This window comes from Lotus japonicus, chromosome 3 (assembly GCF_012489685.1).
Source record: "Lotus japonicus ecotype B-129 chromosome 3, LjGifu_v1.2".
Taxonomy (NCBI): Eukaryota; Viridiplantae; Streptophyta; class Magnoliopsida; order Fabales; family Fabaceae; genus Lotus; species Lotus japonicus.
Genome location: NC_080043.1, coordinates 30,307,480 through 30,324,892, shown reverse-complemented (window position 1 = coordinate 30,324,892; position 17,413 = coordinate 30,307,480). Strand labels below are relative to the sequence as shown.

Below are 17,413 nucleotides of genomic sequence, written 5' to 3'. Positions count from 1 at the left end.
AGAAAGGAAGATGGATGATGGTGGTGAGTCTCGAATCCTCCTCTTGTTCTTGAGCCTCACACAAATCCTTCCTCCCCCTTGCCTTCTTCACGCCCAAAACCTTTTCCTAGCCTCTTTCATGTGAAATCTTTCTTTTTGTGTATGTAGTTTGTGAATCTAGAAGTGCTTTGTGGTTTTCTATCTCCAACAATCCCTTGGCTTGAAAAGAAAAAAAAATAAAAACTCTCCTTCTCTCCCTATAAATGGCCGGCGGCCACACACAAACACAAACTAAGGTTTTTCAAAAAAATTCCTAATTAAACCCTCTTAAAAATACCATTTAAATCCTTAATCTTTTTAATTATTAAAATCTGAGTCCAAAAGGTTTTCAATCAGATATGAGAAGATCCTTGAGGGTTTTAAAAACTCAAATATTGATCCTTCATTAATTGAAAGTCAAGGAACCAAAATCCCTAAAATTCCTCACTCATAAAACCTAGCCAGAAAAGGAAAATACTTGCAAAAGACTTATTTTTCCTCCTCCTCATGCCTTGGCCGTCCACCACCTTCACCATGCTCATATTTTCTCAAAAAAATATTTAAAATAATAATTTCAATAAAAACCCAAAATAATTAATGCATTAAATACACAATTTCCCTCCTAAATGCATCAAAACTTCAAATTTAAATTCAAAAACTTTATCAATGATTTTGGCTCAAATATTTCGTGCACCACTCTCATAATAACTCAAAAATATTTTTCAGAATTAATTATTTAGTAAACCATAGGTTTAAAAATAATTAAATACATTTTATTTAAATAAAAACTTATTTTATTTAAATAAAACCTCCAAAAATAAAACAAAGTAATATTCCCTCATGGAATATTATTAAAACCATGCCCATCACCTCCCCATAAGGTGTGGCCCACGAAACTTTCCTCGCCGACTCGATTCGCCAACTCATCACCGTTGTCTGGCCGATTTTAACCTCAAAGTCGTCGGAAAATAACCCTAGCGATATTACAGTCAAAACGATCGCAATGAGGAGTACATCGTCATCTAGATATTCTTAAGGTCTAATAATGTCCCTAATAAAATAATTTATCTTTCTAAAGGCATAGTATCACATATAACACAAATAGTTCACAGAATATTATTCAATATTATCATTAAAATAATATGCCCTAAAACCGGGTCTTACAGTGGTGGTGGCAGCGATAGCGCAGTGATTGAGGTGGAGGTGGTGTCGGTGGCCTGGTGGTGATGGCGGAGGTAAGGGTGGTGGTTGTGATGTTAGTGGAGGAGGACATTAGTTGTGGTGGCAGTAGGGTGTTGGTGGTGATGATGGTGGTGGAGGAGGACGGTGGTTGGGTGGTGGTGTAGGTGGCGGTATGGTAGTGGTGGTGGTGGTGGCGAAGGTGGAAGGTGGTGGTGATGGTGGAGGATGGATAGTGGTGGTATTGACGGCATGGCAGTGGTGGTGTCGGTGGTGGAGGGTGGTGGTGCTAGAGGAGGACCGTGGTTGTGGTGGCTGCTGGTGGTAGTGCTGGAATGAGGTGGTTGTAGGTGGTGGTGTTGGTGGCAGCGACGGTGATGGATGGTGGCATTTACAGTAGTTGTGGTGGAGGGTGAATGGTAGAAGAAGTGGAGGGTGGTGGTGATGGCGGCTTATACATCAAATTTTATCAAGCATTATCTATCACCAACATGGTTGATTAAATAATACATCATTTTGGTGTATAAGGGTGAGCTGATAGATGAGTTTATATAATACAATGCTAGCTTCAAACAATGGATAAGTTCATAATGTATTGTATAAGCTTATACAATTATGTCTAATACGGTTAAACGAGTCCAAAGAAATAAATTAATCTCTTAAATACAAATTTGAAGTTGACGCGCTACATTTGAAATGGGGGAAATGCATGGGCCCCCGACTGCAACTCCTGCCAACCAGAGGGAAAAGTACGTATGCAGAGACAAGCTACAGAAAAAAAAAAAAAAAGTAGAAACAGAGAGAGAGAGAGAGAGAGAGAGAGAGAGAGAGAGAGAGCACTCTACCACTTTTATACGCTGCACGCATCCATCTTGAGAAAACACAACCAAACAAAGAGTGTTCCACACAGAGAAAACACAACCAAACAAACCAACAAGGATTTATCACATTCATTCATTCATGGCTTTCTCTCTTCACTACCACAACCATTTGGAGCCAAATACAAAAAATCCATAGAGGTGCTCTCTCATGTTTACATTCATTTCTCACACACACTATGACACTCAACAATTTGAATATCCCACCAAAGTTCACCCCTTTATTTTTTCTTAATGGTTCATTTAGCATCTAATTTAGCTTAATTTCTAAGCCTTGTTTGTTTGTTTCTGGGTTTCTAAAAAACCAAGTCCATTAGTCTAAAAAATCATTCTTATCAGTTTGGGTTTGTGTGGGGGGAACAAATCACAAAGGTGCTACTACCTTTTGAAAAACTAGAGTCTCTCTTTTTTTGTGTGGTTGGATTTGTGGGCACCCCTTATTATTGTTCTTCTTCTCTGTAACTTTTCTCAGATTAGATGAAGGCCATGCCCTTGTCCCCTTTTGAGGAATTTCAAGGGAAGAAGGGTGTGTTGTTGGATTTCACCTCATCCTCAGATTCATTCTCACTGCTTTTACATCATCATCATCATCAGAATCAGCCACAAAAGTGGACCTGCAGTGACAAAAAGGAGGATTTTTGCTATGTGGGCAGCACTGAGCCCAACTCTGTTCTTGACTCCAGAAGAAGCCCAACCTCTCCTACCTCCTTCTCCACAATGTCCTCCTCTCTTGGCAGCAGCAGCAGCAACAGCTCCGGCAACGGTGGTGGTGGTGGCTCAGCCAACACCACCGCCACAGCAGTGCCAACTGTCTCAGAGAATCTTCCTCATGAAGACTGGGATGGTCAAGATCAATCTCTTCTGAGACTAATCATGGGTGATGTTGAAGACCCATCTGCAGGATTGACCAAGCTCTTGCAAAGCACTGGTTGTGGGTCTCAAAATGTTGATTTCAGTGGAAATTTTGGTGTTGTGGATCAAGGGTTGAACATGGAAAGTGATATCAACTCTTCTATGCCAGAGAGTTACAATTACCCTGGTTTTGGATTCAATTCTGGGAACATGGATGCTCACAATGCTAAGGTTTCAGAATCCATGTTCTCTTCTTCAGGTAATATGAACAATCCTCTTTTGGTGTCATCATCTCCTGGTGGATTCAGTTCTCAGCAGCAGGAGTTTGGGGTAGTGGGTGAGAAGCCTCAGGTTATCAACCCACAGTTTCTGTTAAACCAGAACCAAGTTCAATTCTCTGAGAATCCCTCTTTCTTTGTGCCATTGAGGTACCCTCAAGTGCAAGAGCAGCAAGTTTTCTCTCAGCACATGGTTGGGCACAATTATCAGGCTCCAAGGTTACCCCTTTTGGGTTCTGGACAAGAGATGTTTGTTAAAAGGCCTCAGACACAGGTTCCACTGTTTCCTCACCATATCCAACAACAGCAATCATTGGTTGTTGCTCCTTCTGGTAAACAGCAGAAGGTGAATCCTACCGGAGACGATGCAAATCACCAGCTCCAGCAGGCTATCTTTGATCAGCTATACAAGACTGCTGAACTGATAGAAGCTGGTAATCCGGTTCAAGCACAAGGGATATTGGCGCGGCTCAATCACCAGCTCTTCCCTACTGGTAAGCCTTTTCAGAGGGCTGCTTTCTATATGAAGGAGGCCTTGCAGTTAATGCTTCATTCAAACATTCATAATTTGATGGCTTTCTCACCTATTAGTTTCATATTTAAAATTGGTGCTTATAAATCGTTTTCTGAGATATCACCGGTTCTTCAGTTTGCCAATTTTACTTGCAATCAATCCCTCATCGAGGCTTTGGAAAGGTTTGATCGGATTCATATTATTGATTTCGATATCGGGTTCGGAGTGCAATGGTCCTCTTTTATGCAAGAGCTTGCCTTCAGAAGTAGTGGAGCACCTTCACTTAAAGTCACTGCTGTTGTTTCGCCCACAACTTGCAATGAGTTTGAGCTCAATTTCACCTGTGACAATTTGAATCAATATGCGAAAGACATTAACATGTCATTTGAGTTCAATGTTTTGAACATTGAATCATTGAACTCTCCTACTTGTCCCCTGCCTGTTCATTTCTTTGAAAATGAGGCTATTGGTGTCAATATGCCAATCTCAAGTTTCACTAATTACCCATCATTGTTTCCTTTAGCGGTTCAGTTTGTAAAACAGCTCAGGCCAAAAATTGTTGTCACTTTGGACCGAAACTGTGATCGTATCGATTTACCACTTCCCAACAACATAGGCCATGTTCTTCAATGTTATTCAGCTTTGCTTGAATCATTGGATGCTGTAAATGTGAACCAAGATGTTCTTCAAAAGATCGAGAGACATTTCGTCCAACCAGCTATAAAGAAAATCGTACTGGGCCACCATCATTCGCAGGAGAAATTAACTCCATGGAGGAACCTGTTTCTTCAATCTGGATTCTCTCCATTCACATTCAGCAACTTCACAGAAGCTCAAGCTGAGTGTTTGGTACAGAGGGCGCCTGTGCGGGGATTTCAAGTGGAAAGAAAACCCTCCTCTCTTGTTCTGTGCTGGCAGAGAAAAGAACTTATCTCGGTTTCGACTTGGAGATGCTGATCAGCAACTAGCTTGTATTTTAAAGGTGCTTGGTAACTTTGCAGTTTATGTAATTGTTTGTGTAATTTAGGCTTATTGAGGTGATCCATACCCAAATGTTTTCTTAACTAAATGGGTTGGAGTCTACGATTCTATAGTTTTAATAGTAGTATGTGACTTTGAATATGGGTGCTGATTAACTGATTATGCTCTTCCCCACTTAATCATCTAAGATGGGTAACTGTTTCTTTGTTATCTTGAACACCAAGCAAATTGCTTAGTAAGAAACGAACAATTTAGCTAAGTATGCTGTCTCTATCTTTATCTTCATGTTTTATTGTGTGTTTGAGTTCGCTTTCTTTCAGGTCAACCTCAACCCACCTTAAATTCTCCTATCATGGTTTGTACTGGAAAGCCAAATTTAACTTTCCAACACAATCAAACAGATGAACAAGTGCTGTTTGGTTTTATGCTTCTATTTATGATAAGTCGGAATTGATTCTATTGCTTAAAAGCTCCAAGGAGTTGTTTCTCAGAATAAGAATTAATTCTGTCATAAGTTGTGAGAAGATTAATTTTCAAACATGCATAGTTTGTTTGATTTCCGCTAAACTGAATAACTCACGCAGTAAAATCTTACTTCTCCGATCCATCCGTGTTGAATTTAGGGTGGCAAATTCTTACTTTTTCTGTTGACACTTTATGTTCGTGATTTTACATATACACATTGCATATACACATAATTAAATTGGCATGAGAATTTGATGGCACAAGCTTGTATGCCAAAGTCAGCTGCTAATACCGGTTGAATTAATGTGAAAGCACATTCAATTCAATCCATAAGAATAAGTTAAGTTCATTTTTTATCTTAAAGTGGGTGTTAGCACTAGTTAGCACCGATGTCAACGGGTATTCAAACAAGACCTCTAAACATGGATTTTTCGTATGCTCGAAATTTCCAAAGCAACAAAATTCCAAAAGCTAAAGAAAAAACTATTTCAGTAGAGTTAAAAGTCGGTTTATTTTCAATTAGGCCCGACAGAACTCTTTTACAAACGCGTTAGAGGGGTTGCAATTGATATAGATTCAATTGTGTGCTTGATTAGATCATTAAAGTAAAAATTGGGAAGGAAAATAATTGAATCATTTTGACTTCACAGGGAAAGACACCCCAAAAACTGCATCCCTGATTAATGAATTTGTATTTTAAGAAATGATTTGATAAAACAATCTCCTTTCTGTTTCAAATGTTGACAGATAAAAGCAGATGAACTTTTTTTATTCTGGCCTTGTCTGGATGCAGCTCCTCCTGCAATGGATTCATACTTTAATGAAGCTTAAGAAATCTGTTTATATCACTTACGTAGTTACGCTGACTCTTTGTTTTATATTTTTACGAAAGAATTAAAATATTAAATGAATAATCAGAAAACCGTTGGATTTGCTCTGGTCTGTGTTGCACATTAAATTGGGCATTACCTTAAGCTTTTTATATTTTTTTAAACAAACTCCTACAAAGATGTTTTGTTCTTCCACAAATTGAACAATGTGCCTCTAATCTTCGTGTAGTGGTTGTAGGCTGAACGTTTTGTTTGCAGTGTCAGTGTCAATGATGGAACATGATAAGGAACAACGGAAGTGTACTTTTGCAAACTATACTCTCATACTCAAGTTAACTAGATTAGAGAGAACCTCAAAATTTATGAAAATTAATAAGTTAGTTAAATGTGTAATGCTTTTGAATAAATGAACAATCAAACCTAGCTACATTTATAGACACAATGACTTATTCATTAAGGTAATTGTTAATGACATCTCTCTCTCATCTAATTCCACCCTTTTTTTACACGCACTTGAAAGTGCTAGTTCACGCACTTAAGAGGGGAGGTAGAATTAGATGAGAGAGTGTTAATAACAACTACTTTTCATTAATTGTGCTAACTCTATCTGCTCAGCCACTTGTGATGACTATTTACCCTATAACCGTGCCATCCATGAGAAATAGGTATGTAGGACATCCTCAACAACTTGGGAAGAAAGAAGATGCCTTGCCTCGCCAGCTTTCCAAAGCCAAGTATATTGGTTCATCATCTGCGCAAGGAATCAACGTCCTGAATGAAAACATAAGACCAAATATAAAATGCAAAAGGAGGGCTTGAGAGACACCGTGATACTTCAAAGATAACAAAACAACAACAGATATATCAAACCAAGCTCGCTTGGCTATAGATTGATTAAAAAGAGAAATAATATACACACAATTTATTTAGGGTGGACCATTAGTATTTTAGTTTACCATGGACTAAGAACCGTTAAATTGAAGAATTTAAGAATATTGTTTAAGTGGTTGGTAAGAATTGAATTATTGTTAAAAGGTATAAATGTAATATCACCATAACAGCTCTCTTCTGAAACTCTGATCAAGAAAGGCGTTAGCTGATGACAACTGTGGTGGTGCCATCATCGGTGGACGACATTGGTCACCGAGCGTGCTGCCACTCACCCCTCGGTACTCCCTCGACCCTGCAACATCAACCTTCAAAGCTAGTGCCATCTCTCAACCTAAAAGTTCAACTTGCAACTCCAAGCCTCATAAAGACGAGATCAAGATAAAACGAAGAGGAAGAGATCGTAAGAGATTCATAGACGATGGAGGGAAGCAGTGCCCCTTTCTCAACCTATATCGGAGCCTTTCCCACCACCACCTCATCCTAACCAGATCGGAGGGGTGCAATGCCCTCTTCTCAACACAGATTGATGCAGGGCTTTGCTTGTAGGGGTGCAAGTGTGAGGTTCATATTAGAGAAAAAGTTTAAGCTTGGTGACCATTTCGGGATGGAGTTGGCTCGACGATAGAAAAAGAGTGGTGGTGCGATATTTTTGTCCGAGTTAGTTAGTTAAAGATTTTAGGGCCAATGGTTAAATTATTCCATAATTTTGAAAGTGAGTTTGATTTTAATCACTCAACTGAAAAATGACATTTAGTGGCAGTCATTTTTATAATTACTGGTTATTTTTTACTGTCACTAAATATCATTTTTCTACTTAAGGATTAAAATCAATCTGACTTACAAAATCAGTGACTAATTTCACAATTATCTAAAGTTTTTAATCTACATTTTATTTATATTAAAAAAATAACTTTTTATGAATTTTTGATCTGTTTTATTACTAAATGAATAATATATAACAATTTAATTTGAAAATAAGTAACATTATAATTTTTTAAAGAGTTTTTAATGAAGTAAAATGTAGAGTTGAATTATTATTCACTACAGAAAAAAGATTTAGAAAGTTATCCAATTAAAATAATCAAATTTTTATGTCATAAATTTTAATTACATATTTAAAATAAAAAAAGTTGATATTTAATTGAATCCATATATAAATTGATTTCGTAAATATAACAAAAAGTGTGAAAAATATTACTCATTATCTCAGCCACACGTTTTCATTCTCCAACAGAAAATCAGGTCCGTCAAAATCTGCCTCGATTTATTCGAACCTCTAAAAAGCTTTCATTATGTCGTGTCGTCAGATTCAGTTTCATAAACAGGCCAACTGCTGACCCAATAAAAGAGACACCTATTCTGCACATTGCTCATTAAATTACCATATTGTTACCATTTTCACCTTGCTTTACTCGAGGGAACAATGAAAGAAGAGGGTAAAATTGGAATCAAAGTAATTATGAAAAGCCAGTGAGCCCCAGTTCACCTTTTCTCTGTCTCGTTGGTCTCTTTTAAAATAAAATTAAGATATAAAAAGCAAAATAGCTCTCAAGTCTCAAAGCTATAGCACACCTCCCATTTTGAGAGCGTGGAATCACTTGCATTGCTTTCAATTTTCAAGGAACACTCACATTTAGGGTGTGTTTGGTTGTAGAAGAGAAAATGTGAAGAGAGAATATGAGAAGAGAGAAAGTTGCTTAGGTCCTATGCTAGGATCAAGATTCGCGGCAATCGCTTCAAGTTTGCGGTGGACATCAACAAATGTCACCGGATGATAGTTGAGTTGCCTAGTGAACGAGAGCATCATTGCACTAGAATTATAACTTTGAGAATTATAATTTCAATGACCACATGTTATTAATTAGTAATTGAATCACCTAATGTGGGTATTGTCATACCCAAAAAATGTGAGTATCACATAATTGACCAAATAAAAATTGTGATAATTAACTTTTTATAATGAAAAATATATTTGTGTTGGCGGTTTTTTTTTTTGATAAATGTATAAAAAATATTATTGTCAGTGAGCGGAGAAAAAAAATCAGTGGAGGTCCACATATTTTGATTCTTTCTCTCTCAGTTTTCTAGCCTTTAAAATTGAAGAAAAAAACTTTGGGAGTTGTGTTTTCTATAATTTATTTTATTTTCTTCGTATTTTCACTCATTTCAAACACACATTTGTTGTCCGTTTGTTTTTCTATTTGGCCCTCCAAATAGCGACGAAGATTACCTAACCTTTCAAAAATCGCTCTCGCGCGCCAATTCCTCTCTTGGTACTATTTGGGTTCATGTGGTCTTGGTCAAGGGTGGAATGCATCAAACTGGTACTATTTCTGCTCACCCTCAACCTAGAAATCGTTGATGCATCACTACCAGCAAAAATTCATTCACTATCCTTCTCAAGCAGATTTTACTGGTACGATTTCTGCTGGTATAACACACTGTGCGTAGGGAAGGTGTAACCACTTATCGTGCTGATCAACACATTATTTATGCACATTATTTGTGACATGATAAGCTTGATTACATTGATTTTATGCATTATTCTGATGACTTAGCTAAGTTTTGACTTCTTACACTTACTTGGATTTTTTAATGGAAAAGCACTTAACTCTTTATTTTTAGCTTCTATGACCTTTTGCACTAGAACCGGTTCAATCTAGAGCTCCAGGGATCGGAATGAGATGCATAATATGTAGTTGGAAACATAGAAGAAATATCGATTGATGAATCAATCTCTAAGGTGGTCAAAATGTAGTTGGAAGCTTGTTACCACTAGAACTGGCGAACATGAACAGTCTGGATCGAAATGATCATATCTTGAGCTACAAAACTTCGAGTTGAGCTATGCTTGAATCCACATGAAGCTAACTTGAAGAGCTGAAACTTTTATGAAGAACTACTGTGAAGATTCGACTGTTAAGTGGGTCCCGAAAGGGTAAAGCTGTCTGATTGACAAATTGTGCCAACTAAATATTGGGCTGCTCATTCCTACTGGGTTTGGACATGTGAAGTACTGAAGATGGGGAGAAGAGGCCTGCATTTGCTGCTAGTTTTCCTTATAAATACCATTGTATTTATCAAACTCTAATAAAAATGATCTTACTCTTATTTCAAGTATACAATTCAGTACCATTTGACCCATTTTTTTCTTCTCTTCTCGTTAAATGTACACGTTGAACAAAACACAATTTATGAAAAGCTCTTTATAAAATAAATAACTTATTCTTATTTTTATTGAAGAAAATATAATAATTAAGGATTTTTTTAAAAAAAAAGGTATTGAGAACTTTTTTAGAAAAAGTAACTTGTTTTCTTATGGAGGCTACAATGTCGTGCTCTCATCTACACAGTGTCTCTACCATCACCTGCACTAACGCCACCAGCTTCACCGCTGCCATCACTCTCATTGTCGCCACTGCCACCTTCACCCTCCACCACCAACAACATCGTTGCTACCACCGTCATGACCATCGTCGCTACCAGGTTACACCAATCTCCACCACCACATGTTCCATCACCATCATCTCCATCGTTGTTGTCATCGTCGCCACCGCCATCCCCATCATCGCCCTTCACAATTGCCATAATCGTCAGCTCCTCCACCATCACTAGCACCACCTCCTCCATCATCATCACCCCCTTCCCCCTACAACTACCACCCTCCACCACCACCACCACCCTCTACCATTGTCATCATCCTCATTGTTGCCTCATTGCCACCTCCACCAACACATCTACCATATCACTGTCACCGCCGCCCTCCACTGCCACCACCATTGCTGTCACTGCCACAAATACTATCGCCACATGATAACACCCACCTCTACTACCACACCATCAGCTCCATCTCACCACCGACAACTCCATTATCGCCACCACCACTGTCGTTGGCACCACCATCATCGTTGTTGCCACCGCCTTTACCACCACCTATCCACCACCCTCTCCACTAGGTAACCACTGCCACCACCGCAAATTATTAGGCAATATCCTCATTAAATTAATGAAATCTAATTAATTTAATTTATATCTAAAATTTGATTAAATATATTATAATCACATGTCAGAATGAATTTTGAGATTTAGTCTAAGTTTTTCGTCCCAATTTCTATAACCAAATTTCATACACATATTGAGCCCCAAATTGGGAGGGATATGTGTGGAAAGTTTGGTAAATGGCATGACTAGAGTGCGAAAATTATGTCCTCAAACAGTGTGCCTTTTTAGGGGCACCTTTTGGCAACATTGGAAGAAGAAAGGGAAACAACATAAACAAGAGAAAGCAAACGAGGGCTTCTATATTTATTATTTTCCCAAACAAAACTCAGTGGCCTCATTGACAGAGTGACCTGCCATTGTTGCCATTGTTACCTTTAGTCACCTCACTTATTTGAAAGCAGATTCTCAGGGCAAGAGAAAAACGTCCAAGGCATCTTCTAGATATGGAAATTAAGCCACATAAGGTAAGTGTCACTATTTTATTTTTGGTTTTGCAAGTTCTGCAAAATTGCCCTACCTTGAAAAGTATAATGATAAACACCTTTCTATTAAGGAATTCAAATAAGAACCTTTTGTCTGGAAGAAGCCACCTCCTAGGAGTGTGGGATTTAGTTATATTATTATCATCAAAGATATGCTATAAAGACTTGGACATTTGGCAGCTTTTCTAGCATTTTGTCAGCCATCGATATTTAAATTGATTTGAAAAAAATTATAGAGGTGGCACAAAATAAAGTTTTTCATCCTATTAATGATAAGTTTAGTTTCCATCGCTAAAATCATTATATGTTAAAATTATAAAATAGAAGTTACTACTTTTTATAACTTTTAATGCATGTTTGTGAAAATTATTCTACAATTCAAAATCAGTTCCGAGGAAATGTTAGCTAGAATTACTTCTACGAAATGAGAACTTTACCCAAACTTGTATTAGTTTCTATCCACAATTTGTTGAATCAAAATTACACAATTTGTTAGAATTAATTAATCACTAATAATAGGCACAATCACGTATACACTACCTTCACATATATTCCAAATGTAACAAAAAGAAAAAAAAAATAACCTATCAAAATTGTGTACTTCAAGAATATATCAATTGTTTCAAAAAAAATATATCAATTGTGATAAACTCATAAAAGGGTTAAACGAAACCTTTAAGGTTAAAAATAAAATGCTTTCGAATTACTTAAAAAGGGACCTTCTTTAATTAATTTAAAAACTATCCTTATATGTGTGAGTGATTTGCAGCGATGGCTTTAGCCGCCACAAAATCTGTCTCAAATTATCAGCAGTTTCATTAAACCCACTGCAAATTGCCTGCGGTAAAATGCTATTTTTTCTTGTAGTGGTTAAATATAAAACTTCACTAGCATTGCATCAATAACATGTTAATGTTTGCATGTAAAAGAAAAACACTAATGCAATATATTGTTCTTTAATTTGTTTAGTTTCATTATTGACAAATTCTGTGGTACCCATAATTTTTTTTGGGTGTGATACCCACATTATGTTATTTAATAGATTATTACTATGTTGTTCAACATAAATTTTACATTTTTAAATTTTATTTTACTTTTCAATTAACTTCATTCCATAAAATTTATTTTTTAATAAAAAATAGACGAGTAGTGAAGATGAACGATGGTGGTGGCGATGCGCGTCAAATGACCATATTTGACGGAATAACAAAGGTTGAAAAACACAACAAATAAATTTTACGTCTCTTACAATGAAATACTACATTACTATAATATAATAAATCAAACTTTTAACGGATATATAAATTTTTACTATTAATTAAAACTCATTTTGGGTACCACTCCTTGAATTGACTCAAGGTACCACAACAAACATCTTCTTTATTTATTCAATAAAAAACACATGTCAAGAAACTATGCAAATACAACTCATGACTAAATTCCTAAAACCTCCATGCGAGCATCCAAGGCAAATAGCATATGGAAAAAATAAAGAAAAGGGCCATAAGGTTGTGTGAGGTGGAAAATGGTGGGGTAAGAGATGAGATACATTTTATTTGATTTTTGTGGGATAAAAAGAGGGTGACCCCTAATGTGCACCACTTTTAAAATGGTGTAATTTTACATAACTTTTTTTAATCTGCTATAAGTCTATAACAGGTCAACATATTTTTTTTAAAGAAATTTAATATATGATAAATTTTTAATGATATTTTTTCTTAAAAAAAAATAATGTGTTGACCTGCTATATCAGGTCAAAATAGGTGGTGTAAAATTACACCACTCTAAAAATGATGTATATTAAGAAGAACCTAAAAAGAGATCGATGAAGTATATACAACATGGTTGTGCGTGTGTTAAAAGTTTCGTTTTTGTGACAATCTTTTATGTACCTCTCCATCTTTGTCTTTATAGATACTTACCCACCATATCTTCTCCATTTTTTTTAAAAATTTCCCTACAATATTTGTTTCTCTTTTGTATTTTTTTATTGCAATAATAATGCGTATGTCCATATCAGGCGGCTATGAGATTAAGTTTTGAAACATTATGACCACATTAAATGAGTATTTATCTATACACACCGTCAAAAAATTAAATCATTAATTAAATATTTAAAAAATTAAGGTTTAATTGTACTTTTGGTCCCCCAACTATGGTATTCCTGTGAAAATCGTCCCCAAACTTCAAAATTAGCAAAAGACGACCCTAAAGTTTACACCCGGTTGCAAAATTGGTTTTCCGTCCAACTTCCGTCCAAAACCTAACAGATTGCTGATGTGGTATTATTTAATAATATTTTAATTGAAAAATATTAATAATTTAATTAAGAAGTAGAATTTTTATTTTTGGGACTAGTGACGGAGATAATCCGTCACAATTCACAATTCAGTCACTAAATTTTTTCATCTTCCTCAACATTACAGTGAGCATTTTCTTCAACCTCTTTCCCTAACATCATCAAAATACCATCATCATTGAAACCTTTCCCAAAATCATCATAAAAATACCCATCATCATCACCGCATATATACAAGATGAAATTGCCTGACCAATTAAAAGGAAATTAATAAGTGTTTGTCATAAAAATAAAATCTAAGTTATTTTTCCTGAATTCTATCATCAACCCAAAACCCAGAATGAAGAGCCCAGAATCATCACCCCAAACAAATCATCCAAAACTTTATCCCTGCTGCAACTCCCAAAACCCACTAGGGACGAGTTACGACCACAACGTGGTACCAAGGAGCGGTGGCGGCGGTAGAACCAGATTTGGCTGTTCCATCTTCGATTTTAGGAGAAACAGAACCCATCTTGGTTCTGCTATGGTGCACAAACACGGAGAGATGAGAATCAATGGTACAACAAGAAGCCAACCATCACCTCTCGTGAGATACAGACCGATGTGCGTTTGGTTCTCCCTATGCGGATGAGGCCGCGCGTGCGCTGAACGACGCGGTGGCAGTTGCACGTCTCCGGTGCCACGCCGTGTCGGCCCTCCTTCCTAGGGGTGTACAAGGGACGGGTTGGGACGGGTTTTGGTTAACCCTAACCCGGCCCTAATTGTTGATCGGGCCAATTCATAGACCCTAACCCGTCCCTAGACCCGAAGCAACCCGACATTATGCGGGTCCAATTTAGGACGGGTCTATGTAGGACGGGACCGGGTTGCCTCGAGGGACAATAAGTTTAAGACTATCTGATACTAATTGTAAAATTTAAAGATAATAACATACTAAAAGAGTTATAAGTTGGAACTATTTTTTAGAAGAAATAACTTGAAATGATCCAATTCTTTCATAATCTATTGCACTTGAGATGTTTACATTTTGTTTGATCATTTCTTCACTTGTCTCACATATGCATAATACACACACATGATTTTCTCTTGTTAGAGAATGAAAGTGTCCATAGTTTGACCAACGTTTATTTAATTCATAAGGTAGATGTTAAACATTTTAATCTCATCTACATGGTAAGATAAATTTGAGCACCATGTATCACATTTTAATCATTATAAGAAATTAAAATTTTATAAAATATATATGTGGGATGGGCCGGGTGACCCGAGCGTCAACCCGAACCCGACCCTACCCGAAGTCGGGTAACTCGAAGATCAACCCGAACCCGGTCTCTTTTAATGATCGGGTCGGGTTCAACCCGGCCCTAAAGGCTTGGGCCGGGACGGGTTGGAAGGTAGGGCAGGGTCTTGTACACCCCTACTCCTTCCCATGCCATCCTCCAACCTCCGCGACGCCTGCGGCCCACCACGCAGCGGGAAGTTCTCTTCGCCGTCGCAGCTCCAACTGCGTGTGCTGGAGTTGTCTGTTGTCGAGAAGCTCGCCGACGGCGGATGAGCCTCCGGTGTCAAACTCCCTCTTGGCCGCTATCAAACGCTCCCAGGGCTGTGACGAAATTCACATCGAACCCAGTCAGCCCATCCATAGATCTGCACAGCCAACCACCAAGCTCCTCCCTTTCCCCATGGCCACAAGCTTCACCATCTCATCGCCGTCATTTTGGTTCGCCACGCAGATCTGGTTCAGGGAGGTGGCGGAGGGTGAAACCCAGAGCAGAACCAAGATGGAGAAGATGGGTTCTGTTTCTAATCATTAATTTAGGGTGTAACACATATAATTAATTTAGGGATGGGTTCTGGTGCAGGGAAAGGGCGAGATGGGTTATGTTTCTTAATTTAGGGATGAAGAAGATGAATGATGAGATCTGAAATTCTGGAATTTGGGTTCTGAAAGAAGAAGTTGAAGATGAATAGGGTTAAGATGAAAGAAGAAGATTTAATTAACTAATTCACTAATCATTAATTACTAAATAGGTATTTTTGAATTTCTTAAAAATACTTTTGATTTTTTTTTAAAAGACCTGGCTGTTATTTAATTAAAAAATTATTTTTTTCAGTTAAAATTAATTTAGAAATGCCATGTCATCATTTTCAGTTAGATTTTGGACGGAAGTTTGACGGAAAACTAATTTTGCAACCGGGTGTAAACTTCAGGGTCGTTTTTTTGCTATTTTTGAAGTTTAGGGACCATTTTCACAGGAAGGCCATAGTTGGGAGACCAAAAATGTAATTAACCCAAAAATTAACTATTTATCAATTGTGTTAGACCTAACTAGTTGATTTCTATTTTGTTTTGTTAGTCAGCTTAGAAACAACGCATTCTTCGCAACCCACACATTTTATTTTATCCCGAAACACAAAAAAGTAACTTTCGTTCACATAATTGTCAAATGTCACATTTGGTAGACCCTCCAATAACATAAAACGTTTTATAATTGGTCTCTCCCTCTTGTCAAGACGTCATGCAGAAGACTCTCCCTAAAGATACATACACAAATTGGGTGGAGCTTTGGATCCACATTGCTAGCCTCCAATTTAGGAAACGCTTCTTCTTATCCAATCTTCTTCTATTATCATCGCATCCTTCTTTTCTTTCCCGATCCCCACCCTTTTCCTGTGTAATGTAAAATCAAATCAAGGTCAACCCACAATCAATTTCCATTGTCTTTTTCATTCATTATTTCTCCCAGTGCATTTCCCCCTCATTCATCAAAAGTGGGTTTCCTAGTACGATTTGATGAAGTATTGTCCACCTCCGTTCTGATTTCTCGAAGCAAGTAAATATTTCATGGGTAATGATATATACGCACCTCATCTTTTAAACACTTCATTTCCACCTATTTTTCATTTCCACCTATTTTTGTTTCTACCTCTCTCATCTTATCATCCATCAAATCTCATACTTTCTCTCTCTTACTTTTTCTTTTCTTCCTATCTCTCTCTCCTCCTCCACCTCCTTCCACCTCAAAATGAGGTGAGAAGAAAACATTTTCCAATATTTCATCCGTTCTAAAAAAATTGTTGTTTTAGACACTCTTTAAATATTTTAAAATGTTTGTTATTTTAGAAATCAATACTACATTTTTTTTCTAATTTTTTCCTCTTATACCCTCATTTAATGAATTTTATATCACTTATCACCTTTTATACTACCTATGTTCCTTATTAATTGTTGACTTTAACGAAAAACAAATTGTTCATATTTACCAGTCCACTTAGAGTTTCAAGAGAGAATTAAATGACGTTTTTCCAATAAATGCCCCTGCAGGTACTACAAGATAAAATACTTTTTGCAGTGACATTTATCGTTGGAAAAATTAGGAAGTCGTTGGTAAATATACTTTTCCCAACGACAAAAAAGTCGCGACAAAAAAGTCGCTGCAAATAGTCCCGTTGCGAAAAGTTTTGCAACAACATTTGATGTCGCTGCTATTGTTGATGTTTTCGCAACGAATGTTATTGTTGCCATTTTAAAAGTTTTATTGTTGTCATAAGTAGTTTGTAGTAGCCACTCATTGTTGCTACTAGGGGTGTACAAGACCCGGCCCTACCCGCCAACCCGTCTCGGCCCAAGCCTTTAGGGCTGGGTTGAACCCGGCCCGATCATTAAAAGAGACCAGGTTCGGGTTGATCTTTGAGTTACCCGACTTCGGGTAGGGTCGGGTTCGGGTTGACACTCGGGTC

The 17,413-nt window shown here is 37.3% G+C and overlaps 1 protein-coding gene across 1 annotated transcript; it reads left to right on the top strand.

The window, feature by feature from the left end:
* The first annotated feature begins 2,014 nt into the window (after window positions 1-2,014).
* Window positions 2,015-4,959, top strand: LOC130749130 (scarecrow-like protein 6). Its single transcript, XM_057602426.1, has 2 exons — window positions 2,015-2,216; window positions 2,548-4,959. The coding sequence occupies exon 2, from the start codon at window positions 2,553-2,555 to the stop codon at window positions 4,674-4,676; it is 2,124 nt and encodes a 707-aa protein (XP_057458409.1). The 5' UTR covers window positions 2,015-2,216; window positions 2,548-2,552; the 3' UTR covers window positions 4,677-4,959.
* Window positions 4,960-17,413: the final 12,454 nt, after the last annotated feature.